Source organism: Marmota monax, unplaced genomic scaffold (genome assembly GCF_021218885.2).
Source record: "Marmota monax isolate L192 unplaced genomic scaffold, Marmota_monax_Labrador192_F-V1.1 WCK01_AAM20220418_F8-fsc00108, whole genome shotgun sequence".
Taxonomy (NCBI): domain Eukaryota; kingdom Metazoa; phylum Chordata; class Mammalia; order Rodentia; family Sciuridae; genus Marmota; species Marmota monax.
The window spans coordinates 5,620,751-5,648,649 of NW_026694593.1; the positions used below are offsets into that span (position 1 = coordinate 5,620,751).

General features: G+C 36.4%; 1 protein-coding gene across 1 annotated transcript; it reads left to right on the forward strand.

Moving 5' to 3' along the window:
- The first annotated feature begins 285 nt into the window (after positions 1 to 285).
- Ctss (cathepsin S) lies at positions 286 to 26,858 on the forward strand. The gene is made up of 8 exons (XM_046421945.1): positions 286 to 387; positions 2,445 to 2,571; positions 11,500 to 11,622; positions 13,164 to 13,313; positions 15,363 to 15,590; positions 17,064 to 17,229; positions 21,146 to 21,248; positions 26,421 to 26,858. The coding sequence occupies exons 1-8, from the start codon at positions 362 to 364 to the stop codon at positions 26,518 to 26,520; spliced, it is 1,023 nt and encodes a 340-aa protein (XP_046277901.1). The 5' UTR covers positions 286 to 361; the 3' UTR covers positions 26,521 to 26,858.
- Positions 26,859 to 27,899: the final 1,041 nt, after the last annotated feature.

The following is a 27,899-nucleotide window of genomic DNA, read 5'->3' on the forward strand; positions in this document are numbered from 1 at the left end:
CAGAATTTTCCAGGGAAATTGATAACTGACTCAAAATTTCATGAGGAAGAGTTGACATAAACAAAATTAAAGGGTAAATTTGTACTGCTTTTCTTACTTTACTGAGTTTGTTTTATTGATCTCTTCTAGTTGGGAGCTCTTCTTGATGGCTTTCTGTCCCACTCTGTCCCTAAGACAATAGGGAGCAGGCTAGAGGTAGTTGATCTTACAATATTTTAAATGAAACTGAAATCAAAGTTTACTTCCTCATTGTGCATACCTCATGTGACAAGTTCCAATTTCTTTTTAAAGTCAGTTAACTAAAGTCTCCTTGCTACTCTGAAATCTTGGAAGCGATCACATCAATTCAGGAATTCTTTCTATGGGAACACCTGCTGATTCTATCACGTATGTAGTCTGTTCTTTTCCCCCCATTTGGTCTTTGAACACTCTCATTTATGATTTTAGCTTGCTCTACCTGCCAGATTTTAAATCTTTGGTTTCAGGAAGTAGACCAAAAACATGTTTCTCAGTCTCTGGTCTTTCTGATTTAAAAGAATCTATTTTTGAAAAGTTAATATTTGCTTGAACATCTAAGCTTGAGGCTAAACCCTAGCTTTCTCTGGGATATATTTGAAGGTTCATGTGTTTAAAATTCCAACTGTTTTGAATTAAAAAAGAAATGAGAAAGAAAGTAGAATCCAGATTGAGGCAATTAGTCACTGAACTTCTGTTGAAGTTCTTTGAATTAAATATAGTAATGGTGTTTTAAAGAGTACATAATTACTTTCTTTGAAATATATATTTGATTGTTGAAAAAGTTATAAAAGGAAAATGCCCTGAGGATTTGAAACCAATAGATGGCAGTTACCTTTTAACTATCTTCAAAGGTTTGGGGCATTTTGTTTATTTATTTATTTAGCTACTGGGGATTGAACCTAGGGGTGCTCAATCACTGAGCCACATTCTCAGCCTTTTTGGGGGGAGGGGATTGAACTCAGGTGCACTTGGCCACTGAGCCACATTCTCAGCCCTATTTTGTATTTTATTTAGAGACAGGGTCTCACTGAGTTGCTTAGCGCATTGCTATTGCTGAGGCTGGCTTTGAACTCTCCATCCTCCTGCCTCAGTCTCACAAACTGCTGGGATTACAGGCGTGCACCACCACACCCAGCCACGCCCAGGCTTTTTAATATTTTCTTGAGAGACAGGGTCTCATTAAATTGCTGAGGTTGGCTTTGAACTCACAATCCTCCTGCCTGACCACTGCACCTGACTTATTTTTTAATTAAATGCATTTTTAACTGTTACATAAAAACATACAATTTTGGGCTGGGATTGTGGCTCAGCAGTAGAGAGATCGCCTAGCACGGGCAGAACCCCGGTTCGATCCTCAGCACCACATAAAAATAAAGGCATTGTGTTGTGTCCATCTATTCCTAAAAAATAAATATTAAAAAAACCAAACCATACAATTTGTACGTATTAATGGGGTATAATCTGATGTTTTGATACATATACACATTGGATTGTGGATATTTTATTTTTTTAATTTTTTTTTAAAGAGAGAGAGAATTTTAATATTATTTTTTAGTTTTTGTATGTGGTGCTGAGTTTCGAACCTGGGCTGCACGCATGCCAGGCAAGCGCGCTACCGCTTGAGCCACATTCCCAGCCCTGGATTGTGGATATTTAAATAGAAGTTAAGATGAGCTCAGGTATTCAAAAATTCAGAAGATGAATTGATTTTTTGTAAGGGTTTCCCCCACCCCGCCTTCTGGTGCTGGGAATCAAACCAGGGCCTTGCACATGCTAGGCAGCTAGGCAGGCACTCCACCACTGAGCTACACACAGAACCCTCAGCTCTTCTTTTTGTTTTGTTTAGGTTTGATTTGGTTCTTTTGTTTTGGGTTCAGGGAATTGAACCCAGGGGTGCTTAAAAGAGCCCACATCTTCAGCCCTTTATATTTTATTTAGACAGGGTCTTGCTGAATTGCTTAGGGCCTCACGGGGTTGCTGAGCCTGGCTTTGAACTTGTGATCCTCCTGCCTCAGCCTCCCAAGCTGCTGGGATTACAGGTGTGTGCCATCGCACCCAGCCCTTATCCTCCTCTTTAGCATGATTTTCTGTTTTGGAAAGTAAGAGGAAATTTTCCCTTAGAAAATTAGATTAGATGTATTGGCAAATCCTAAAAAGTCCCGTCTTTTTAACCCCTAAGTGTGTTTGGTTTACCAGATACTGAGGAATTTCTGAAAATCATTTCTTAAAGTGCTACTAAGTATTGGAAATAATATTTTAGACATAATTCTACACATATTCCTCCTGACTGTGTACTTCAGGAAGTTGCCTGTAGAATTCTGATTTGTAGGAGTGTGTTCCTTTGGTAGATTCTGCATTGCTACTTTCTGTTTTGAAAATACATGGTCACAACATATGTAGCTAACAGTGAGGCTTCCCTTAAACAGAATGAAGTGGCTGCTTTATGTGTCCTTGGTGTGCTTCTCTGCAATGGCACAGCTGCATAAAGACCCTGCCCTGGATCACCACTGGCAGCTCTGGAAGAAAACCTATGGCAAACAATACAGACAAAAGGTAGATGGGGTTCTTTTTTTTTTTAATATTTATTTATTTTTTTTTAGTTTTCGGCAGACACAACATCTTTGTTTGTATGTGGTGCTGAGGATCGAACCCAGGCCTCACGCATGCCAGGCAAGCGCGCTACCGCTTGAGCCACATCCCCAGCCCTAGATGGGGTTCTTACTGGAGCAAAATGCTTCCTTTTGAAATTATATTCTTTACAAACTGTGTTTTCCACAAATATTATGCAATTACTTCTTGCCTAATGCTCTTTTGGGTAGTATACAGCAGGAGACAAAATGAACTTCCAGTTATTATGGAGTTTATTTTATAGTGGGAGAGATGAGAAATAAGTAAATAAATAAGCAGATGTATGGTATGCTAAATGGTGAGAAGTGCAATAGAGAAAAATAAAGCAAGGCATGAGGGATTGGAAGGGCCCTGGGTGGTGGCTGCACTGAGGGGTCTGTGTGTGTTAGAATGGTGAGGGAAGTCCTCATAAATAATGTGATATTTGAGCAGAGAATTGATAGAAGTCAGGGAGCAAGCAAAATAGGTAATGTAGTAAAGGTTTCAAGTCAATGGAAAATGAATGCAAAGCTCTAAGGAAGGAGCACATTTGGTACATTTGAGGAACAAAAAGTCGTAAAAACTGCAATTACCCCATTCCTGGAACTTAGAATTGCTAATAACTGTTGTTTCCTAACTCTCACTTCCCACTTTGTACTTTTTGTTTATATTTCAAAGTATATTTGTTGATTGTTTTTAAAATTTTAGCTGCGTTGTTTAGAATAACTAAGTCCTATAACTATGTAATACTTCTAAGTTAGGATAATGTTTATTTGATGTATTGCTTTGTATAAAAATGATATGCTTAGTAAGTCATGCATTCTAAGTTCTCTCTTTTTAAAAAAAATATTTTGGTTTTTAGTTGTAGTTGGACACAATACCTTTATTTTATTTATTTTTAGGTGGTGCTGAGGAATGAACCCAAGGCCTCACACGTGCTAGGCAAGTGCTCTACCTCTGAGCCACAGCCCAAGCCCTCTAAGTTCTCTTCTTATTTATTCATTTATGAAAAGGAACTCCTGTGCGGGGAGATCTGTGAAGGAGACACATAAAGGGCAGACACAGACACACAGGGAAGCTGCAGACAGACAGAAGGATGGTAAACAAAAGGGTGTCTACTCCTCTCTACTGTCCTCTTTAATAACCCAAAAAATGACTACACTGTAACCGGTATTCCTTTAACCCTGAGTGCTAGCTGGTTGAGAAGGTCCAGGTTAACACAAACACAGAGCCTCTCTCCTTCAAAGTATGTCACTATGGAAACCAGGTAGTGCACCAGCGGAGTTTTCTTACTAGCTCAGAGGGAGGAGCAGGACACCCCAGGTCTGGGAAGCGGGGTAAACCTGTGAAGGACAGTGCTGTGGCAGCCAGGCGTCCTGTGCCTTTGCAAGGAGCTTCCCAGTCACCAGGTTTTACCTAGCAGCCAGGCATCTGTGTCTTTGCACAGAAACTTCCTAGTCACCAAGCATGAAACAGGGATGAAGTTTGTAGATCCCAATCCCAAACACAGAATTCCTACAGCTCCCCTCTTTTGTTTTTTAAGGCTTTTTGGATGAATAATGTCGGTTTCCTTCTTAATGCTGGTGGGGGCAAAAAAATAGCAAAGGCATTGATAACAGCAAGTGCAGCACAACAATTCCAATAGCAATAGACATCCACCTATGAATAATTATTTGACCCAGGTGAAATTGGGCAGACATGTAGTTAGCCAATCCTACAAGTCTAAACCTCCATCATCTTGTTGGACCTTATTAACAATGTCCCTAAGGTGGTCTAGCTCCTTTGAAATGGAATTAACTGTTATCACTCAAATTAAAGCAACACATATTATTAGACTCCTGACATCCTTTATGATATAACAACAACAGATAATCAATAGCAGCTTGATTGTCAAGAATGGCTGGACAGTGCTGTATTTGTTCTCATTAAGCATATTCATGGCCAGAGAAGTAGGATTAATACTTTTTACCACAGCACAGGCCAGCTTCATAGTGGTTTTATAAGTCCCGACAGTTAGTCCAGGGATACCCACTAAGGAAAATGCCAAAGCATCAAATTCTGCCTTAGAGAGAAGATGTATGGAATCATCACAGTTCTCATCAAGGGGAATAGAACTCTTATGAATATGTTGTGCAGGATGGTGGCCCATTAAATCCTGCGAGGATGGTGAGAACACAGTTAATTTGTTGAGACAACAATGAGTACCATGCGACATTCTTGCAGGTATATAACAATTTTAGCCAAGCAACCCAGATATTATAATAGGTTCTAGAAGTCCAGAAGTCTGACTGTACTAAATTTCCCACAGCTGGGGTACAACAGCAGAAAAACATTATAATAAGGATCAAAACATTTACAGAGTTTTGTGTGAGTTTAGCAAACAAAGCAGTAACTAAGTTTTCCAGAGCACATTTTAACTCCCTTTGAGCCAACAGCTGTTGAGCTGAGGCTGTTAATGATTTTATATCCCCCCAAGTCAGTGAAAGTCTAGCAGCTTGGGATTCTCTTTTGTGTTCCGTATCTGTCCTCCTTTAATGTTTCTTCTCTATCGAGGAGAGTAATAATTGTCCTTTTGTTTGATGGGACTCTCCTCATCCAAGATCAAACGAAACTTGGGAATCAGGTTGTGAAGTTCCTGCTGTCCATTCACAATCAATAGATCTCATACATGGAGCTGGAGTCCAAGCAGGACCTGTTGGTGTAAGCACAGCAGTCTATCCTTTTCCCCATGTGATCAGAGGCATAGGTCTTGTCATCCTGGGTCTGGAACCCTATATTTTACATAAATTTTTAGTAATGGCTGTTTGGGAATAAAATGTCTATCCAAAGCAGACAACTAATTGTGAGTGTTAACTTTGCATTGCATATTGAGCATATTAACTGTAAATAAAATAATATTTAAAGCATTATTAATATGAGAGATGCTAGATTACCCCTTTTTCGTTTTAGTTTTAAAAGGCAAATTTTAAGAGTACAATGTGCTCATTTAACCAAAGTTTGTCCAGTAGGATTATGAGGAATTTTATGATTTAAAATTATATTACATTGATTACAAAATTGTGCAAAAGCAAAAGATGTATATGCAGGGGCATTATCCATCTTTAAATGAATAGGCTTGCCCCTGGTGGCAAAACAAAGAAATAAATGAGAAATATAAGCAGATACCTAGCTCAAATAAACCCAGAATGGGGATTAATAAAAACACGAAGAAAGGAGTAAGGATGAAAAGGAGGAAAATGAGTAACATCTATTTGCCAAAGTGCATTAGAATGGAGGCTCTGTGGATTCATAATTTTTTACATAGGGGCCCATAAGAGTACACAGTCAGAACAATTGTTAACTATAGCATGAGCCTGTTGAGAAGAGATGGAAAACATTTTTATTAGTGATTGAACATTTTGATGAAAAAAAATCCATGGGATCTCACAGCACCTGAAAACAAAGGATAAAGGGATTTTATAGCTTCATCTGTGTAAGCGTCACTCTCCATCAAAGGTCTAGAAATCTTGGTGTGGCTGTGTACATAAGCAAGGAAGATGGGAGACATACGATGCTGTAAAAGAGTTTAAAGGGTTTTAGAGACAGTAAATTGGAAACCAAATGAGGGCATAACACAGCCATGGAAATATGAGGCACAAGCTTAGCTATACATTGAGAATTTGTAATAACATTTAAAATAGTAGAAAACAGTTTTAACATTAGGATAATGGTAGCTAACTCAGCTCACTGTGGAGAAATTTGAGGTAGGGTATAATAGTCAGCCCATTCTCCATTAATAAAAACAGACTTTATTCCTCTTTGTTTACTTCCATCTGTATACACCATTATTTCATCTACAAGTGGAACAGTAGAAATTAAGGAAAAGGGATATAATTAAGGAAACTGATATAACAGAGAGAATTGTCCATTATGAAGCATGTGAAAATCAACAGGTGCTAAAAAATCTGTTAATATAACTTGATAATAGTATGAACTGTAATTATTAGAGATATATAAAGTTTTTTTTCATAAGCAAGGTATAAAACATGAATATCCATGCCTGTTAAGGATAAAATTTTAGTATAATCATCAGCAATTAATTGAGCATACATATCAGTAAAAGACAAAATATTGGGGCTGGGGTTGTGGCTCAGTGGTAGAGCTCTCATCTAGCACACATGAAGCACTGGGTTCAATACTCGGCACCACATAAAAATAAAATAAAGGTTATTATGTCCACCTACAACTAAAACAAATATTAAAACAACAACAGCAAAAAAAGACAAGGGCTGTGGTTGTGGCTCAGTGGTAGCATGCTCGCCTAGCATGCATGAAGCACTGGGTTCGATCCTCAGCACCACATAAATGTAAAATAAAGATATTGTGTCCACCTACAACTAAAAAAAAAGATAAAATATTACAGATAAAATATTTTCAGACAAAATATCTGAAAAATGAGAAAAAATATAACCATTTTATTATATATAACTTCTTATTAAGAATAGCAAATACTCCTGCAAAAGCATAAGGCTTTCCAACAAGAACTATCAATGATAATGGCACATTAGATACAGGAAGTCAATCCACCATCACTGTCGATAACTTTTCATTAATTCTCTGTAAAGCCTGTTATAAAGAAGGAGTCAAATAAAGGAAGGAGGCAGCATCCTGTTTCTTTAACAACTGGAAACAAAAGGAGAGATCAGCTTGGCACCAACTATAATTTTTAATTAATTTATTTAAGAAACCATATTTATGAAGACTAATCCCATTTATGTTTAATTTACTCATTTTAATTGTAATGTAAAAACACAAGAAAAACATGATTAATCATATTAATCATCCTTTTTCTGTTGAAGAAAAGTTTTTGAAGTAATGGATATTACATTATATCTCAGATAGTTTTTAGAAATTAAGATTTTATTATTTGGCCACCTAGAAAAACCCATGAGCCATACATAACCTTAAAGACATCTATATATTTATTTAATTATTTGATTTGAATTAAGTTATCTGGATCCATTTAATTCTTTAAATTTAATAGGTGAGTACTCATTTGTCTAAGTGTCAATTCAATACCAAGTATATAATATATAGAAATAAGACAGGCCTGTGTAATTGGAAATGTCAGGTATAAAATCCAATAACCATGATGGACATTGAAATCAATGGTTTCGTATAGCTCGAATTTTTGTCCCTGATGGTTATCAGACTCATTTCCAACATAACCATGTTTTATTAAAAGAAATCCTTTGAATGTATTTAAGAGTTAACACCAGAGAAATTGGCCTTTGCATAAAGACAGAATGTAAAAACTTTTATAGTTAGAAAAAACAAGACTAATCAGAAAAACCCCATCAGCTTACATAGAATATTTAAAAACTTACATTGTAGTAATATCAACTTTTTTTAATCAGGTCAGAGCATACCTTAAAAACTCAGACCAGAATCATTTGGAAGCCTGTGAAATTCTTAAAAAAAAACAAAAAACAACTTTTTTTTTTGAAAAAAGAAAACTTGCACATTTGAAAATTTTCTGCTTTTTTTAAAATTTTTATTATTGGTTGTTCAAAACATTACATAGTTCATGACATATCATATTTCATACATTTGATTCAAGTGGGTTATGAACTCCCATTTTTACCCCGTATACAGATTGCAGTTTTTCTGCTTTTTTTTTAAATTTTTTTATTTCTATATGTGATGCAGCATTAGGGAGGGGAAGGAGCTGGCTAAGAACGCTAGCTAAAAACAGATAAGATAGCCAGCCAAACAGCGTGGATTTTAAAAAAACACTTTTTTTTTCTTCTTTTGTATAAAACGGTTTTTTACAATCCTATTAAATCATATAGGGGCTGTAATTCACATTTAAATACAAGGCTAGGAAAATTAGAAATCCAGCAGAAGTTAAAAAGTAAGGAAAACTGTTGTAACCATTCTTTTATAAGATTATTTCCTTAGAGCATGATGTTGCAGTTTATAATTTTTCTCGAGAGTTGTTCTTTTCTTTTTTCTTTTAGTTTTAAACCTTGCAAATCTTGCTTGTAGTAGTTTCCAAAGATGGTTGAACATAAGCAATGATTTGTTGTGGATTGGAAGGAGCAGAGCATGGTAGCCACAGGGAGATTTTGGATACTTGTTTATTGTTGTTTTCTTTTCCTCAAACTTTCCAGGCCCCATGAGGCCATGAATGAATGGACACTTGTTTATTTTTATTTTATTTTCCCCAAACCAGGGTGGTCTCTTTTTAAAATTCCAACACGAATATGTACAAATATTCCCCCCTTATCATCATTCTCAGAATAACACAGTAAAACTGTTATTTATGTAGCATTTACATTTTTTTAATATTTGTTTTTTAGTTGTAGTTGGACACAATACCTTTATTTTATGTATTTATTTTTATGTGGTACTGAGGGTCGAACCTAGGGCCTCGCACGTACTAGGCAAGTGCTCTACCTCTGAGCCACAACCCCAGCTCCTTTATGAGGCATTATAAGTAATCTAAAAGTGATTTAAGCTGGGTGTGGTTGTGGATACCTGTAATCCCAGCAGCTCAGGAGGCTGAGGCAGGAGGACTGCAAGTTTGAGGCCAACCTCAGCAATTTAGTGAGGCTCTGAGCAATTTAGCGAGACACTGTCTAAAAATCAAAAATAAAAAGGACTGGGGATGTAGCCCAGTGGTAAAGTGCCTGGGCTCAATCCTAGACACCAAAAAGAAAGGGAGAAAGAAGGAAGGAAGAAAAGATGAAAGGAAGGGAAAGAGGAAGGAAACAACAAAAAACATGTTCCCAATGAGAGGGGGTTGCATAGACTTGCTGCCTAAAATCAGGTTCTGCCCTGGGGCTTACCCTACTCAATAAAATGAGGCAGAACAGGTGTTGTTGACTGATTACTAGACCTAAGGCTTATTCCGGCTTTGGTTGTTAGTTATTCTAGGAAGTACATTGTATGTTATATTTTATTCTATGTAAATGAATCTCCTGGAGGACAAGTAAACCAACAGTCAGCTTAATCAATTCACTCTGGATGAAATTCAAATAATAGAACAGTGGTAGGGTACTAGCCTAACATGCACGAAGCCCTGGGTTCAATCCCTAGCACTATCAACAAAAACAGAAATTTAAATAATAGAACCAAAACTCTATGACTTTTTAAAACTATATGTAAAAGAAAAAAAAAAAACAACCACACTATGGAACATTAAATCATGAACTAAAAGAGAAGTCTTAGAAATGGAAAATAAAAGTTATTTCAATGAAAATTCAATCAAAGGAATAAATTCCAGAATGGAAACAGTTGGATAGAGTCAATAATCTGAAAGAGTCAATAATCTAAAAGCCCCACTTGGGGCTCAAGTGGTAGTGCGCTTGCCTAGCAGGCGTGAGGCACTGGGTTTGATTCTCAGCACCGCATTAAAAAAATAAAATAAAGATATTGTGTCCACCTAAAACCAAAAATAAATATTTTAAAAAATAATAATCTGAAAGACAATACTGAGGCATTCACCCAGAAACAGCTCACAGAAATAAAAAGAAAATTTTATGAAAATGCAAGGAAGAGAGATGAAAGAGATTTTGAGGCTCCAAAATACATTTGAGAGGTGATTTTGAAGACAAGAACTAAATGGAATGTTGGAGAAAAAAAACATATGAAAAGATATTGGTTGAGGATTTCCTGATATGATAAAAAGTCCCAAGTCATCCAATCAAGAATACCCAGCAGAAGGTAAATAAAGAAGCCCACAACCAGACCCAGGAGAAAGAAAAATCACAAAAACTACCAGAGTTAACAACAGAGGTTATAAAAATACATTAAAGAGAAATGAAAATGAATAGAAATTTAAACAAAAAAAAAATAGAGGTTGGGGCTAGGACTGTACCTCAGTGGTATAGTGCTTGCCTAGCACATGTGAGGCACTAGGTTGGATCCTCAGCACCACATAAAAATAATTAAATAAAATAAATACATTGTGTCCATCTACAAAAAAACAAAAAACCCACAGAAACAAAAATCAGTGGTATGATTATTACAATGACCTTTTATCTGCAATAATAGGTACCAGAAGACATTGAAGCCATATCTTCAAATAGCTGGAGATAAGTAGCTGGAAATTTATAATCAGCTAAATTTATTTTCAAGAATGAGAGTAAACAAATATTTTATATAAAGATATATAAAGATTAAGGGATGGGCTGGGTTTGTGGCTCAGTGGTAGAGTGCTTGCCTAGCATGTGTGAGGCACTGGGTTCAATTCTTAGCACTGCATATAAATAAATAAAATAAAGGTCCATCAACAACTAAATCATATATATATATATATATATATATATATATATATATATATATATATATATGAATGATTAAGTGAGTTTACCACTGAAGGATGTTTCCAGTTAAGGATATTTGCCACTTAGGATAAAAACATCTTATAAAAGATACTTTTCAGGCTGAGGCTGTGGCTCAGTGGTAGAGCACTTGCCTCACATGTACGAGGCCCTGGGTTCGATTCTCAGCACCACATAAAAAAAAATAAGTAAGTAAAACAAAGATATTGTGTCCATCTACAACTAAAAAAAATTTTCAAAAATAAATAAATAAAAAATAAAAGAAACTTTTCAATAAACAACAGTTTCCAGAAAGAAACTTTTTAGCATGTTAAGGAGAAATTCATAATGTATACCACAAGATAATATTAATAATCATCAAAGCAATTAAAAACAAAAATTATGATTAATTAGTAATTTTAGCAGTTATATTGAATATATTCATTCATTTTTGTGCTCCTAGACAGATCCATATTTAGTATAATGACTTGTAAAATGCTATTTTCATTATTGAACAGTTATTTGTCCAAGATTCAGTATAATTGCGTTCTCTTTCCTTGTATTTTAGAATGAAGAGGCAGCAAGGCGTCTCATCTGGGAAAAGAATCTCAAGTTTGTTACGCTTCACAATCTGGAGCATTCAATGGGAATGCATTCATATGATCTAGGCATGAACCACTTGGGAGACATGGTAAGTAAATTACAAATAACCCTACTTTCATGTCCAGGTAAGCAGAATTTCTATCTCTCCAAAAGCAATTTGAAGGTAAACAGCCACAAAGGTGAGTGTAGCCAAGGCTGCAGGTGCAGTTCAGTGGGAGAGCTCTTGCCCAGCATTCATGAGTCCTTGCTTCAATCCCTAACCCTGCAAGAAAAAAAAAAAAAAAAAAAAAGGCAAGAGAATATAGCCACATGCATTCCAAGTGTGAAAACAGTAGAATTGACTGTAACCACGTCCTTGTTTAGAGGAATTTTAAACTCACAGTCTTCAATGGATTTTTTTTTAAGAATTTAACCTTTATTTTTTATTTACTTGTATTTCATGTGGTGCTGAGGATGGAACCCAGTGCCTCACACATGCTAGGCAAGCGCTCTATCCTAGCCCACTATGTTTTTTTTTAATGGATTCTAGAAGGCATTTTCTAAAGATTATTCAGTCTTTTATAGTAACTTAACATATTTATGAAAGTCTAAATTGGCTAATATGATCCCTTGCTTTCTTTTTTTTTAATTTTTTTTTTTAATATTTATTTTTTAGTTTTCGGCAGACACAACATCTTTGTTTGTATGTGGTGCTGAGGATGGAACCCGGGCCGCACGCATGCCAGGCGAGCGCGCTACAGCTTGAGCCACATCCCAGCCCCCTGATCCCTTGCTTTCTTAGTGGGAGCATGTGAGAACTTAGTGTCATAAATAATCTCTTGTTAGGCTTTTATTTTTTAGATTTTGTAGCGCTGTGAACTAAACCCAGGGCCCTGTGCATACTAAGCAGGCACTCGATTACTGAGCCACCTCCATAGCCCTCCCTTAGTTTATTTTTTCTTCTCTTTTCTTTTTTTTTTTTTTTTGGTACCAGGGATTGAACTCAGGGGAATTCAACCACTGAGGCACATCCCCAGCCCTCTTTTGTATTTTTTATTTAGAGACAGGGTCTCACTGAGTTGCTTAGCGCTTTGCGTGTGCTGAGGCTGGCTGCGAACTTGCAATCCTCCTGTCTCAGCCTGCCCAGCGGCTAGGATGACAGGCGCGTGTTTTTGCACCCAGCTCTCCACTAGTTTTTATCTCCTTTTTTACCCTAGGAAACTACCATTTGGGTCAGAATTAAGAATCGCAATACTTTTTGGAAGGAATCCCCCTCGTAGACCAAATTCCTACTTAACTGCAGGAATTTCCTTTGTAATGCTTTCTCACAAGGAAAACCAAATTTGGCCTGCTTTTTAGACAGCATTTTTATAAAATTATGTCTTAGTTTGAACCAAACATCTGACTCCGTGTAACTTCTAGTTTTTACCATTTTCTTTCTCTTCTTCCCAATGCAGGTGCTTAGCTAACTGGGATGCTAATGTAAAGTGCAAGACCAAAAACCCAGATAATCCACTCTACTAGCCAATAGTACCTAAGTTGATCACTACCATTATGATATTTCTCAGTTTGAGAATATATTCACATTTACAGTTTATAGGGTATTAAAAAGAAGAATTAAGTAAAGGGGGACATATGTTTGCTTTGTAGACCAGTGAAGAAGTGGTGTCTTTAATGAGTTCCCTGAAGATTCCCAGTAAATGGCACAGAAATGACACTTACAAGTCAAACCCTAATCAGAAATTGCCAGAGTCTTTCGACTGGAGAGAGAAGGGGTGTGTTACTGAAGTCAAATCCCAGGTGAGTTTTACCACCCCGGCCTCTGCCCCTCAAGAGAGCTCTCTCTTTCTGTCTAGCTGCACAATCTGGCAGTGACTCTCCAAAGTCTCTTATGTGTCTTTCCAATTGTTTCTGTACTTGTTTCCCCAACTAAATTTTAAGCCCCCGAAGGCAAGGGTCACTTACTGTACTCTATTTGTTGTCCCCACAGCTCTTCGAACACAGTGGTAATACAGCTACCTTAGACAAAAACTATGAACTATGTCATTAGATTTATCAAACAAACTTTTAGTGCTCATGACATTCATTGATTGCACTAGACCCACCATCAAGCCATTTGCTTGAGAGTCACCAGGAGTGTGAGAAAACCCTGACCAAGAAGTTTCACTCTCCATCTAACTTCTGAATTTCAGGGTTGAAGGTGAGGAAAGAACTAGAGTTAGACTGACCTACAGATTGTACAGTCAAGTTAATTCAAAGCTAGGTTTGCATTGTTAAAATAAGAAATCTGTGTTTTGTTAAATTGATGTTCCTATGTTGTATTTTCCATGAGTTTTTTTTTTTTTTAAACCTACAAAAATCCTAAGTTAGTCATAGGTAACTACGGGTAGAACACGTGTCACCTTAGAAGTTAGGGTAAAGGAGAAGAAACAGCATTCTAAGCAGCTGCCCGAGCTTGTGACAAATGAAGAAAGTAAAAGGTACTACTTGTATTCTTTCCCACTCATATATTTTTCTTTCAACTAGTTTTGGGTTTCTTACTCAAATTTCTCTAAAAATAGAAGTTTGGGAAAACCCAAAGACCTACATTTTTAGGTATTAACTCTGAGTATGAGCTCCTTTCCCTGGGTGCTTGCATTTTAATGACCAAATTTTCTTTAACCCAAAGCAATTTCAATCTGTTCTATTGCATAAACATCAAGGAGGGAGGGGAGGAGAAAAGAGAGAGGGAGACAGAGAGAGAGAAACACAAGCAATTGTGATGGAACTCTATATCCTCTATACCTTCTGTTAACTAAAGCAGATTTGTGGTTTTCTGTTTGTTTATACCTCCCTAAAAAATAGCTTCTGAAAACATTTCTAAGGATAATAATGTAAAATGTTTACCTAGTATTAAAGGTCTTGCTTTCAGGCATTATTTGGCAGGAGGGAGGGTACCCTAAGGCAAAAAAATCATTAAGTCACTCAAAATCACTTAACTGGGCTGGGCTTATAGCTCAGTGGTATAGAGCCCTTTCCTAGGATGGGTGAGGCTGTGGTTCGATCCTCAGCACCACATTAAAAACAAAAAACAAATAAATAAAATAATGGTTAAATTCTTTTAAAAAATCACTTTATTGTGGACATGTAACCCCCTTCTTCATAGGTGGAGACAGGTGAGATCTGGCACATGCTCAGTGAATATTAATTCTTAATATATTTGATTATGCCCATTATGTTCTTAGCTCAGCCATTTGTAAGTCTCCGTCAAGGTTGGATCTTATCTAGAGGACAATCAAATATTTTGCTTTCATTCCCATTATCTAAGAGAGAAGGAAAGTAAAGTAGAGGATCCCTTCTTGGGAACTATTGACAGAGCTAACCTAACTTGGAGTTGCCCAATTTTTGTTATGGAAGCCATCTATCAGGAGCTGCTCTGGAAATACTCGCCCTTAAGTCCTGAATGAGAGATACTGAACAGTGCCCTGCAATAACTTGGGCTTTACCTCCACTGGGATGATGAGGCGTGGCTCCAGAGAAGGTGTCACCTGGTGGGGATGAGTTACACTCACCTGCTCCTTTGTAATCCTACCCCTTTGCCCTTTTGGGGATAGGGCACCTCCCCTTGTGTGTCTCTATATAAGAATAAAGAATTCCAGTAGCTCTCTCTTTTTCCATGGACCCCTACGGTCAGAGAGCTGTCCCGGATTTTGAAAAGGCACTTCTGTGTGTTTGCGTGCTTTCTTCACCGTTTTCTTAAGTTATTGGAATAGTCAGATTTGTGAACCCAGCACAGGTTGCCAGCTAGGATAGATGGCAATAGCCATCCTTACTTTCTATTAATGCAGTGTGTCATTGTCTCTGTTTTAGGGTTCCTGTGGTGCTTGCTGGGCTTTCAGTGCTGTGGGAGCCCTAGAAGCACAAGTGAAGATGAAAACAGGAAATCTGGTCTCTCTCAGTGCCCAGAATCTGGTGGATTGTTCAACTGAAAAATATGAGAATAAAGGCTGCAATGGTGGCTTCATGACGGAGGCTTTCCAATACATCATTGATAACAACGGCATTGATTCAGAAGCTTCCTATCCCTACAAGGCCATGGTGTGTCACAGGCAAACTCTGGTTGCTGCCCCATGACCTCATATTATCTGTGTACTGACTACACCACCAAGCCAACTGATGGAGAAGCAGTGTGGGTGTAAAAGAAAGAGAACTCCAATCGGGAACCCTCCAGTTCTCAAGACTTCTCTTTCTTATGCAATAACCTTTTTTTGTTTTTCTAAAGAGGCACTGGGAATCAAACCCAGGACCTTGTACTATATCCCCATCCTTTATGCAGTAGCCTTTTTAATTTATTAGTTGCACAGTTTATTAAACAAACAAGTAGCATTCATACTTAAACACAGACTTTAAGCATACCATCCTTAAAATTCTTTGTGTATCTGCCTAATATTTAAACTTTCTTGTTCCGCAGCCTACCATATTCAACCTTATTCTCTCAAACCATAACCAGATCATTCTTCTATCTACTAAGAAACTCAATAATGTTCTGTTTTTCTTGCAAGTTTGTTACATATATTGTTAAATAAGTCATGTGCATATTGCAGAAAATTTAAAAAAGAGAAATATCACTCAAAAATCTCCCTATCTTAACTACTATTATTTTGGTTTATTTCTCTCAAGCTCTTTTCCTGTGAAGCACCTAAAATATAGTTGCATGTACCACAACCATGAATTCATAATCTCCATTTTCCTACTTAAAATATACTGTTTTCCATATTATATGATCTTCTAAACCATCATTTTAACTGCAAATCATTTTGCACGTATTATATCATCAAAAAGACTTTAAGGTTTCAATCTAAAGTTTATGATGTAGTATTACCACTACAATACACCTCAGAGTATGAGGAGACATTGCCTGGCAAGTTTTGCATGTATGAATATGTTCACAATTTAAAACCATAAAATAATTCTATATTACCTCTGTCATAGGTGAAATCTGGAACCATTAGGACTCAGACAATTTAGATTTTCTTTCTTTAAAAATTAGAGGGTGTCTTAGACACTTGAAAAGGTTAAAGTGAGGGGTTGGGGATGTGGCTCAAGTGGTAGCATGCTTGCCTAGCATGCGTGAGGCACTGGGTTTGATTCTCTGCATCACATAAAAATAAAATAAAGATATTGTGTCCACCAAAAATAAAAAATAAATATTTTTTTAAAAAGGTTAAATTGAGCAAAGAAAACATATTTCACAGGACATAGGTGGATTACTGTAATTCTAGCAACTTGGGAGGCTGAGGCAGGAAGATCTCAAGTTCAAGGCCAGCCTCAGCAGTTTAGCAAGGTCTTAAGCAACTTAGCCAAATCCTGTCTCAAAATTAAAAAACAAAAAGGGCTAGGAACATAACTCTGCGGTACAGTTCCCTGGGTTCAGTGCTATAAATTGCAGGGGTGCGGGGGAGAAAGAAAGGCAAAGAAAATATTTGAAAACCAGACTTAGAATATTAGTGATTTATAAAGAAAGTCAAAATACACTATTTATCTGAATTATCTTTTTTTTTTTTTTGGCAGGATGGAAAGTGCCAATATGACTCAAAAAATCGTGCCGCCACGTGTTCAAGGTACACGCAACTTCCCTATGGTGATGAAGATGTCCTGAAAGAAGCTGTGGCCAATAAAGGACCTGTGTCTGTTGCTATAGATGCAAGTCATCCTTCTTTCTTCCTCTACAAAAGTGGTAAAAACAGATATTTTATCCTCTTGTTTTATGCTGCCCTGTACTATAAGATTATTCTTCCCCATCTCCCCCTCTGAGTGTTTAGATAGCTTAAACAAAATCTTCATTTCATATAACCTTTTTGTATCTATTTCTAATATACTTATTAAAGCTTATTAACACTATAAGACAGGTACTATAGTAAATCATTTAGATATATTATTTTATTTAAATCTTCAAAATAACTCAAACTTACAGATGAAAAAGTCACTCGAGAGGGGTTAATTTGCTTAAAGTCACATAACTTGAAAGTGATTGATCTAGTACTAAAAATTATGCAACAAATTCAGCAAAGTTGCAGGAAACAAAGTCAACATACAAAAATCAGTTGCTCTTTTATATATCAAATAGCCAATTATCTGAACTAGAAATCAAGAAAGCAATCCCATTTACAATAATTACCAAAAAAAAAAAATCCCTATGAATAAGTTTAGCTTAAGAGGGGAAAGATCTCTATAATGAAAATAAAACTGATGAAATAAATGGAAGAGAATACACACACACACACACACACACACATGAAGGCTATCCTGTGTTCCCAGGTTCACTGGAGAAGTCAATATAGCTAAAATGTCCATGCTACCCAAAGTGAGCTACAGATTTAATGCAATTTCTATCAAAATACCAAAGCCATTTTTCAATAACTAGAAAAAAATCCTAAAATTTGTATGGAACCATGAAATACTCAGAATAGCCAAAGCCGTCTTAAGCAAAAAGAACAAAGCATGAGGCGTTATACAACCTGGCTTCAAAATAAACTACAAAACTATAATAAACAAAACAGCATGGTATTGGCTTAAAAACAGACACATTGACCACTGGAACAGAATAGAGATCCTACAGTAAACCCACACATCCATAGTCAACTGATTCTTGACAAAGGTGCTAAGAACAAACAGAGAAAAGACAGTCTTCTCAATAATGGTGTTGGGAAACTGGATATATATGCAGAGGATATCCTATGAAATGAGACCCCTGCCTCTAATGGGTTACAAAAATCAACTTAAAATGAACTAAAGACTTAAGCAGCTTGAGACCTGAAACTACTAGAAGAAAGCATAGGAAAAATGCCTGTGGACACTGGAATTGGCCAATAGTTTTTGGACAAGACTTCACAAGCACAAGGGGAAAAAAAAGCAAAAGTAGACAAGTAGGGTTTCATCAAACTAAAAAGTTTCTGCTCAGCAAAGCTGAGTGAATCAACAGAGTGGAAAGATGACCTACAAAATGGGAGAAAATATATGAAAACTTTAAACTGATAAGGGGTTAATATTCAGAATATGTAAGGACCTTAAACAATTCAATAGTAAATAAACAACCTGATTTAAAAATGGGCAATCCAAGCTGGGCCCAGGGGTGCATTCTCATCACCCCAGCTATTTGGGAGACTGAGGATTGCTTGAACCTACAAGTTTAAGACCAAGCTAGACAAAGAAATATCTCAAAGGAATGGGGGGTTGAGGGTTGGAACAACAGACCTAAATAGACAAATAGCCAACCAGTATGTGAAAAAAAAAAAAAGTTCAACATCACTAATCATCAAGGAAATGCAAATCAAAACTGCATGAAATACCTCCTTGCTCCGGTAAGAAAGGTTATTTCCAAAAAGACAAAATATAACAAGTGCTGATGAAGATATGCAGAAATGGAAATCCTGTACACTCTTTGGTGGGAATATAAATTAATACAGTTGCTGGGTATGGTGGCACAAGTCTGTAATCCCAGTGGCTCAGGAGGCTGAGGGCAGGATAATACAGCCAACCTCAGCAATTCAGGGAGGCCCTAAGCAACTCAGAAAGGCACTGCCTCTAAATAAAATATTTAAAAAGGACTGGGATATGGCTCAGTGGTTAAGTGCCCCTGGGTTCAATACTTGGTACTGAAAAAAAAATTAATACAGTCATTATTGAAAACAGTATGGTGGTTCCTTAAAATCAAAACTACCATATAACATATGATCCAGCAATACCATTACTGGATATATATTCAAAGAAAATGATATCAGTATGTTGAAGAGATATCGGCATTCCCATGTTTATTGCAGCACTATTCACAATAGACAAGAAATGGAAACAACCTAGGTGTCCATCAACTGATGAATGGATTAAGAAAATGTGGTACATATATACAACATGGAATGCTATTCAGCCATAAAAAAAGAATGAAATCTGGACATTTACAACAACATGAATGGAACTGAAGATCATTATGCTAAGTGAAATAAATCACACACAGAAAGACAGGTACCACTTGATTCCACTCATGTGGAATATAAAAAAGTTGATCTCATATCAGTTGAGAATAGAATGGTGGTTATCAGGGACTAGAAAGAGCAGGAAGTGAGAGGGATGGTGACAAGTTGATCCAAGGGTACTAACTTATAGTTAAAAGGAGTGTGCTATTGCACATAAGTAACACATTAAGATAATGATAATGTTTATTTGATTATTATTACAAATGCTCGTGTTTCTCATTCTGGGATTTTTCATAAGTACAATATTTAAATAAACAAGTGATTTTCTCAAAAAAAAGATAATGATGATATTTAAAAAAAGGTGATGATAATGTAGTGTATATTTCAAAAACATAGAAGAAAAGAATTGGAATGTTTTCACCATAAAGAAATGATAAATGGGGCTGGGGTTGTGGCTCAGTGGTAGAGAGATAGCCTAGCACATGTGAGGCCCTGGGTTTTATCCTTAGCACCACATAAAAATAAATAAATAAATAAAATGAAAGTATTGTGTCCAACTACAACTGAAAAATAAATATTTTTTAAAAACTTCTCAAAAAAAAGAAAAAAAGAAATGATAAATGTTTGAGGAAACAGATATGTTAACTATCACATGGTTGCCCATAAATATGAACTATTTTGTTTTATGTATCAGTTAAAAAGAAATCTAAATTTTAAAAAATAAAGGATTTCAGGGCTGAAGTTGTGGCTCAGTGGTAAAGCGCTCGACTAGCATGGGTGAAGCCCTGGGTTCCATGCTCAGCACCACATAAAAATGAATAAATAAAATAAAGGTATTGTGTCCAACTACAACTAAAAAATAAATAAATATTTTTTAAAAAATAAAGGATTTCAACAACAACAACAAGTACTCAACTTCATTCCTAAGCCTGTGCGTTTAACCCCTGGAGAGACTTTGCAGTGTAGGTGTAGCACAGCAGTGTATAAGGAGGGCACCTAACACTATTTTATAAGTTAATACTTAAAAAAAATACACAGTCATACAAAACTCAATAACATATTTTCTGAGTATCCACTAAAGGTAGAACATTGTATAATGTTCATTATATATATAATATTATATAATGTACTGACATCCATCCAAATATATAAATATATATATTTTTAAAAACATATAATTATATAAATAAAATATATGCTTTATATATATATTATTTTGTGTGTGTGTGGTGCTGGGGATTGAACCCAGGGCCTTGTGCATGTGAGGCAAGCACTCTACCAACTGAGTAAATATATTTTAAACCTCACTTTGAAGAACATAAAAAATCAGAACATCACATTTAATAAAGAATGAAAATGTATGAAGCAATTTAGGCATATACATACAAAGAAATACAATAACCATATATAAGTTTTAAATAATTAGACAAAGGTGCTGGTTTATCAGAGGTTTCTGAGGGAAATATGGATTGGTGCCAAACTTGGCAAGAACCTGACAAATACAGCACTGATGGCAAAGAGTGGTGAGCTCTACGTAGCTGAAGCATGAGAATATATATTCCTGATGTCTTAACGAATCCTGCCATATATCCAGAGGAGTCTAATAAAAATAATAGAATTTTCTAATGCCCTTTATTATCATATATCATTCACTATCTTTCTCTACCCATACTTTATTTGCAGGTGTCTACTATGACTCATCCTGTACTCAGAATGTGAATCATGGTGTACTAGTGGTTGGCTATGGTAACCTTAATGGGAAAGACTATTGGCTTGTGAAAAATAGGTAACGTATTTCACATTAGTATATTTAATTAAATCAGGAATTCAAGGGAGCCTCGATAAATGTGCTCTTACGATTATGATGACAATCATGATACTTACAATGATGAATATTTATAGCTTCTTACAAAGTGACATTCTGAATTACTCAGTGCCCCTATTTCTCCACTTACTGTCTTGCCTTCATCTCTGTTTTCATCATTTACCTTCTACAATACTAGAGCTCCACCATCTGCCCATTACTCTTCTTATTCTACATTTTTCTACGTCATTGTGACCTTAAACATAATCTATAAACTGATGCCTTCTCTGTCTCTAGCTCTAGCTCTGACATCCACCCAGAACTTCAGACTTATCTAGTTATATACACTTTTCCTATATTTTAGTCTCTCCAAACTCAACCTGCCTAAGAACTCAGTACCTTCTCCACCATACTGTTCTCTCCAGAATTTCCCATATCAATAAATGGCAACATCACACAATACAGTCACCTAATAAGATGCTACAGAACCATCCTAGAGCCTTCCAGTTCCAATCAAGCAACAAGTCAAACTGATTTTACCTGGCACCCATCCTTGGTTCTGTCTCCTCTCTTCTTCTATTACTCCTCTAGTTCAGACATCTCCGACCTGGACTACTGCTGCAGCCTTCTAACTCACCTCCTTTACTTGTAAACCTGTCTTTCTTACTGCTGCCAAACTGATTTAAGGTAGGAGTCTGAACTTATAGTGCTTCTACTTAGTACTATTCAATGTAAAATTAATGTTTCCTGCATAATGAAAAGTCTTCCATGTTGTAATCCTTACCTGTCTCGCCAGTCTCAAATCCTGGCATTTATTGTCCCATACTTTCCACTCCAGTTACATTGAACGATTTGTAGTTAAAATCTTCATTCTACCATTTTATCCTTCATATCTTCATGTCTTCTTCTTTATTCTTTCTTTGCCTTCAAAAGCAGCTCAGGCATTATCTATTCCAGAAAATCTTGGAATCTTTGTGCCAAGTAAAATGTCTTTCTTCTATGCTGACCAAATGTCCTATGACTAGGGAGTCACAGCATGCTGTACATTATGTGTACACTTCCTGTCATTCCAATATTCTGTATATGCCTTTGGGATAGAGATTATGTCTTGTCTTTTATCCTCCGTACAGTATGAGCAGCACCTAATGGCCCCTCAATATACATATTAAAATTACATCTATATAATTCATAAACAAAAGGAATGTGACTTTTAGAAGGGTAAAATGGGAGGAATATGAAGAGTTAAGACTCACACATACTCAAAGCATCTTCTTATATTATATTCCTATGGTTGCCATAACAAAGTACCACAAATTGAGTGACTTTTTTAAAAACTTTTTTTAAGTTGTTGTTGGGACACATGCCTTTATTTTATTTATTTTTATGTGGTGCTGAGGATCGAACTCAGTGCCTCGCATATGCTAGGTGAGTGCTCTATCTCTGAGCCACAACCCCAGCCCCAAATTGAGTGACTTGAAAAACAAAAGTTTAGGCCAGGCACAGTGGCACACACCTGTAATACCAGCAACTTGGGAGGCTGAGGCAGGAAGATTGCAAGTTCAAAGCCAGCCTCAGCAATTTAGTAGACCCTAAGCAACTCAGTGAGACCCTGTCTATAAATAAAATACAAAAAAGGGCTAAGAATGGTCTCAGTGGTTTAGTGTCCCTGGATTCAATCCCTGGTACCCAAAACAAAACAAAATAAAAAACAAACCCACAAGAATATATGTCTTCCAGTTCTAAAGGACAGATGTCAGAGATAAAGATATCATCAGGGTTAGGTTTATGATCATAAGGTTTATGAGGAAGAAAATGTTCACAGGCACAAAAAGAATACTATATAATTGTAGTTATATGTGAGATCTAAAAAAGTCAAACTCATAGAAATAGAGGGCAGGACAGTAGTTGCCAGGAGATAGGGATGGGGAATATGAGGAGATGTTGACCAAAAGGTACAGACTTTCAATTATAACATGAAAAAGTTCTGGGGATCTAATGTACAGCATAGGTGGAAATAGATGTGTTACTTAATTTGATTATGATAATCATTGTACACCCTGAATATATAATATTTGTTAATTAAATATATTTTTGGGGGGGATGGGGGATTGAACTCAGGGGCACTCGACCCCTGAGCCACACACATCCCCAGCCCTTTTTTGTATTTTATTTAGAGACAGGTCTCACTGAGTTGCTTAGCACCTCGCCATTGCTGAGGCTGGCTTTGAACTTGCTATCCTCCTGTCTCAGCCTCCTGAGCTGCTGGGATTACAGGTGTGCACCACTGTGCCTCACTATATATTTTAATTTTTAAAAGAATGCTTGGGGCTGGGGTTGTGGCTCAGCGGCAGAGTGCTCACCTAGCACGTGTGAGACCCTGGGTTCGATCCTCAGCACCACATATAAATAAATAAATTAAATAAAGGTAGTGTGTCCAACTACAACTAAAAAATAAATATTTTTAAAAAATGCTCCACACCTTTCCCCTAGCTTCTGAAGGTTTGCTGGTTTTGGTTTTCCTTGGCCTATGGAAACATCAGTCTGATTTCTGCCTCCGATTTCACATGACATTCCCCCTGTTTGCTGTGTCTAATATTCTGTCCTCAGGCTTGACACAGTGGCACATACCTATCATTCCAGCCATTGTAGAGGATGAGGCAGGAGGATTGCCCAATTCAAAGCTAGCCTCAGCTACTTAGTGAGACCCTACACAACTTAGTGAGACCCTGTCTCAAAGAGTAAAAAGTGCTGTGGATGTGACTCCGTGGTACAGCAGCCCTGGGTTCAATCCCCAGTGCAGCCCCCAAAAGTCTAGTAGACACATAAACCAGTAATATAGTTGTTTGCCATCATCACAATTGTATGTGCTATATAATTTGTGTTTGTGGAGGGGGTGACGGGTTTGCTGGTGATCAATCCCAGGGCTTCATACATGCTAGGTAAATGCTCTACCACTGAGCTAAATTCCCAGCCCTGTGCTATGTTTTCATACAAGTGGCAATATAGCAGAATTGTTTACACTAGCATCACCACACACACATAATGCCTAGTGCTATAACATTATGATAGCTACAACATCACTGGGTGATGGAATTTTGCAGCTCCATTATAATCTTATTTGACCACTTTATATATGTGATCCATTGCTCACTGAAATGTTTTTATGCGGCATATGACTGCAACAATATCTATAAATTCAGTTTTCACTACCAGAATTCAGGTCCAAACTCAGCTCAGAAAAAGTGATTTATTTTACCTAGTTTTTAAGGCAGCAAATACTAACAAAAATTATGAATTATAAAAGATCCTGAATGTTCTGGTCTCAATTTCCTTCCCTGTACTACTTCACTTGCAGGGATAACACAGGGATAGGGATGGTACAGTTAGAGTTGCCTTTGCAATAAAACAAGTCTAGATCTGAACCTCGGCTTCATAATTTACCATCTGTGTTACTTTTGACAGTGATAATACCTCACAGGATGATGACTGAGTGCTGTAACTAGGGCACAGATAAAAACATAAAATAGAGAAAATACCTAATGTATTGGGAAAGCAGCAAGAAATTTAGTTGAAAGGAAAATTGGATATCTTCAGTGAAAGAGTGGAGGGAAAGAAAAGGGCAGAAAGTTGGTTTGGGGCCAAGTTGTGAATAGCAGAGGATAGCAAAATGAGAAACTTCAGTTTCTTAGGCAAAGGGAAGCTATTGCAAACTTTTTGCACAGGGATTCAGAAGAAGATTGTGATTTTTACACGTGGCCGAGAGAAGAAGTGCTGCTTTACTGCTGGAAATCAAGCAGCATAATTTAAAGGGACTGTGCTTTAAGAGGTTTTAAATATTCTTTGTGTCAGTCCTCACTGGACACTTTTCGGGTCTTATTTTTATCTCTGCATCATTTGATACAGTAGCCTACTCCACTTCACTTCTCTCTTGGCTTTAAGACATCATTATGTCCTGATTTTTTGGTCTCTTGGTCATTCCTTCTCAAATACTTTCATAGGCTCCTTTTTTCCCTTCTTGTTCTTCCTTTTACTTATTCGTTATGCTCTCCTTAAAAACCTCTAATGATTTTGCACAAAAAACCTTTTACACTAAAATTCAAACCCCATTGTCACTGCTTATAAAGGAATGTATTGTTCAGTATCTATTTTGATAAGCAAAAGCAATAACAATAAGCTCTTGCCAAGATATTATTAATATTAATTACCATTTATTGCCTGCTTACTCTGTGCCGGACAGGTTAGAATATATTTTTGTTCACACATGATAACTTTTAAATTGGTATCTTTATGTCAAGCTGCAAAAAAAAAAAAAAAATTAAATCCTCCACATCCATGGAACCAAAAAGTGAGTGAACCATTGGTTTTCTCTAACCATTAGCTGGCTTATGAATTCTCTCTGTAAATCTTTAACTTAGGCAACAAACTTCTGATTAAACAAGCGTCAGGGAGCTCACCTTCTCACAGGGTAACGTATCATTTTTTATAGCTTTACCTATGATAAAGTCTTATCTCACATCCGCTTCCAGATCAAAAAGCTCTTTCAGAACTGCACTGTTTATCATTTACTTTAGAATCCCCTGACCTGACATTTTCACAGTAGTTACTCAAAAGTATTTCTTAAAAAGCTATTCTCCAAAAAAAAAAAAAAAAGCTATTTCCAGGGGCTGAGGCTGAGCTCACTGGTAAAGTGCCTGCCTTGCGTGTGTGAGGCTCTGGGTTCGATCCTCAGCACCACATAAAAATAAATAAAGATATTGTGTGTTCATCTACAACTAAATAAATATTTTTTAAAAAGATATTCTCCAGATGAATTTTAATTTGTTAGAAAATCATCAGCCATGATCCTACTATGCAAATTTAGAGATTGGTTATAAAGGATAATACCACTCTACCACTCTTTCCCTATAGAAGGTAAACGTCCATTTTTTCCTTAAGTAATAAGTCTATTCAACACTATAGAACTAAAGCCTTCCAAACTGTCATTTGAAAATTGCCTGCATCTCTGGGGAAATTATTATGTTATTTCATTCAAATTGTCTTATAGCTTTTCACATATAATTATTTTAGAATAAAAACAACCAAAAAAATAAAAAGTTGATAATATGTTTTTGATTTTTTTTCATTTGTAATTTTGTGTCGTTTCTTTTTCTAAAGCTGGGGCCTCCACTTTGGTGAACAAGGATATATTCGGATGGCAAGAAATAGTAAAAATCATTGTGGGATTGCCAGTTATTGCTCTTACCCGGAAATTTAGAGGACCTCTTCATTTTATAACAAGTCAAGAAGATGAAATACTTTCTCTTAATTTTACCTGCTGTAGAAATAAAGATGAAATGTATCAACATCAATATATATTTACCATTTCTAATTAGAAAATTTTGCTTTCACTTTATAAAGCTTTGCATATTTCTGAAAAAAGCTTGCAAAGTAAATGAATAATGTACCATAGATGTCACTGTATTAGAATTGGTCCACCAAGGACAATCTGAGAAGTTTGTCCTTGTTTTATTTTGCACTCTTTATTTTTTTTCTTTCAATAGCCTTTTGTAACTTGGTGGTCTAAAAGAGCTTAATAAATCTATTTCAAATTTCTATGACTGCATCATTTTATTTATTTATTTTATTTTTTAACACGAGATCTCAATATGTTGCCTAGGCTGTCTTCAAACTCATGGGTTCAAGTGATCTTCCTAAGTAGTTGGTACTATAGGCACGTGCCACTGTGCCTGGCTTCACTATATATCATTCTTTTAAAATGATTCTTAGCTAACTATAATATTCTATCATGGAAATGTTAATTGTGGTATGCTGGTGATGGGCTATAATAACTTCCATAGAAGAGAATATTAGGTTACAAATATCCTGAGGGCTCAAATTATTATCTCTGTACATAACAGGATTCAATGATTTTTTTAAATAAAATGATATTAAAGACAAATACTTAAAAGATAGTCTGTTTTTAAGCACTTCAGATGATCAACAATTTAATTTACTAATTCAAATTATTTTTACCTAGTCATCAATAAGCCGACCAAGACCATCTTTTGGCAAATAATTGAGTCAATGTGAAAAAAAAAAACTAAATTGCATTTCCTTAAAATTATGCCATCATTTGTATTTTTTAAAAAATACTTTTGGCTATAGATGAACACAATATCTTTATTTATTTTTTATGTGATACTGAGAATCGAACCCAGTGCCTCACACATGCTAGGCAAGCGCTCTACCGCTGAGCCACAACCCCAGCCACTCCATCATTTGTATTTTTATCTAAGTTGATGAATCTTCTTCACAACTGCTCTAGATTAATAGGTGGGTTCTGAACAGGCAGCAGAGTCTGGCTAAGTTTCTTATGGCCCCTCAAAGCTGCAGAGGCTGGCCTTGAACTTGCAATTTTCCTTCCTCGGCCTCCCCAGTCACTGATTTACAGGCATGTACCACGTACTCAGTTCTTCCTTTAAATTTTTGAAACACTTCCACTTTAGGCACATTGAAAGTATCATTCTCTTTGTCCAAAATACTCCTGCCACCATCTCCCTAACTTTCTCCCTCTTCTTTAATAACTCCTTCTCATCCTCTGGCTGTAACTCAAGTGGAATTTCCTTAGAGAAGTCTTTCATGACTCACCTTCCC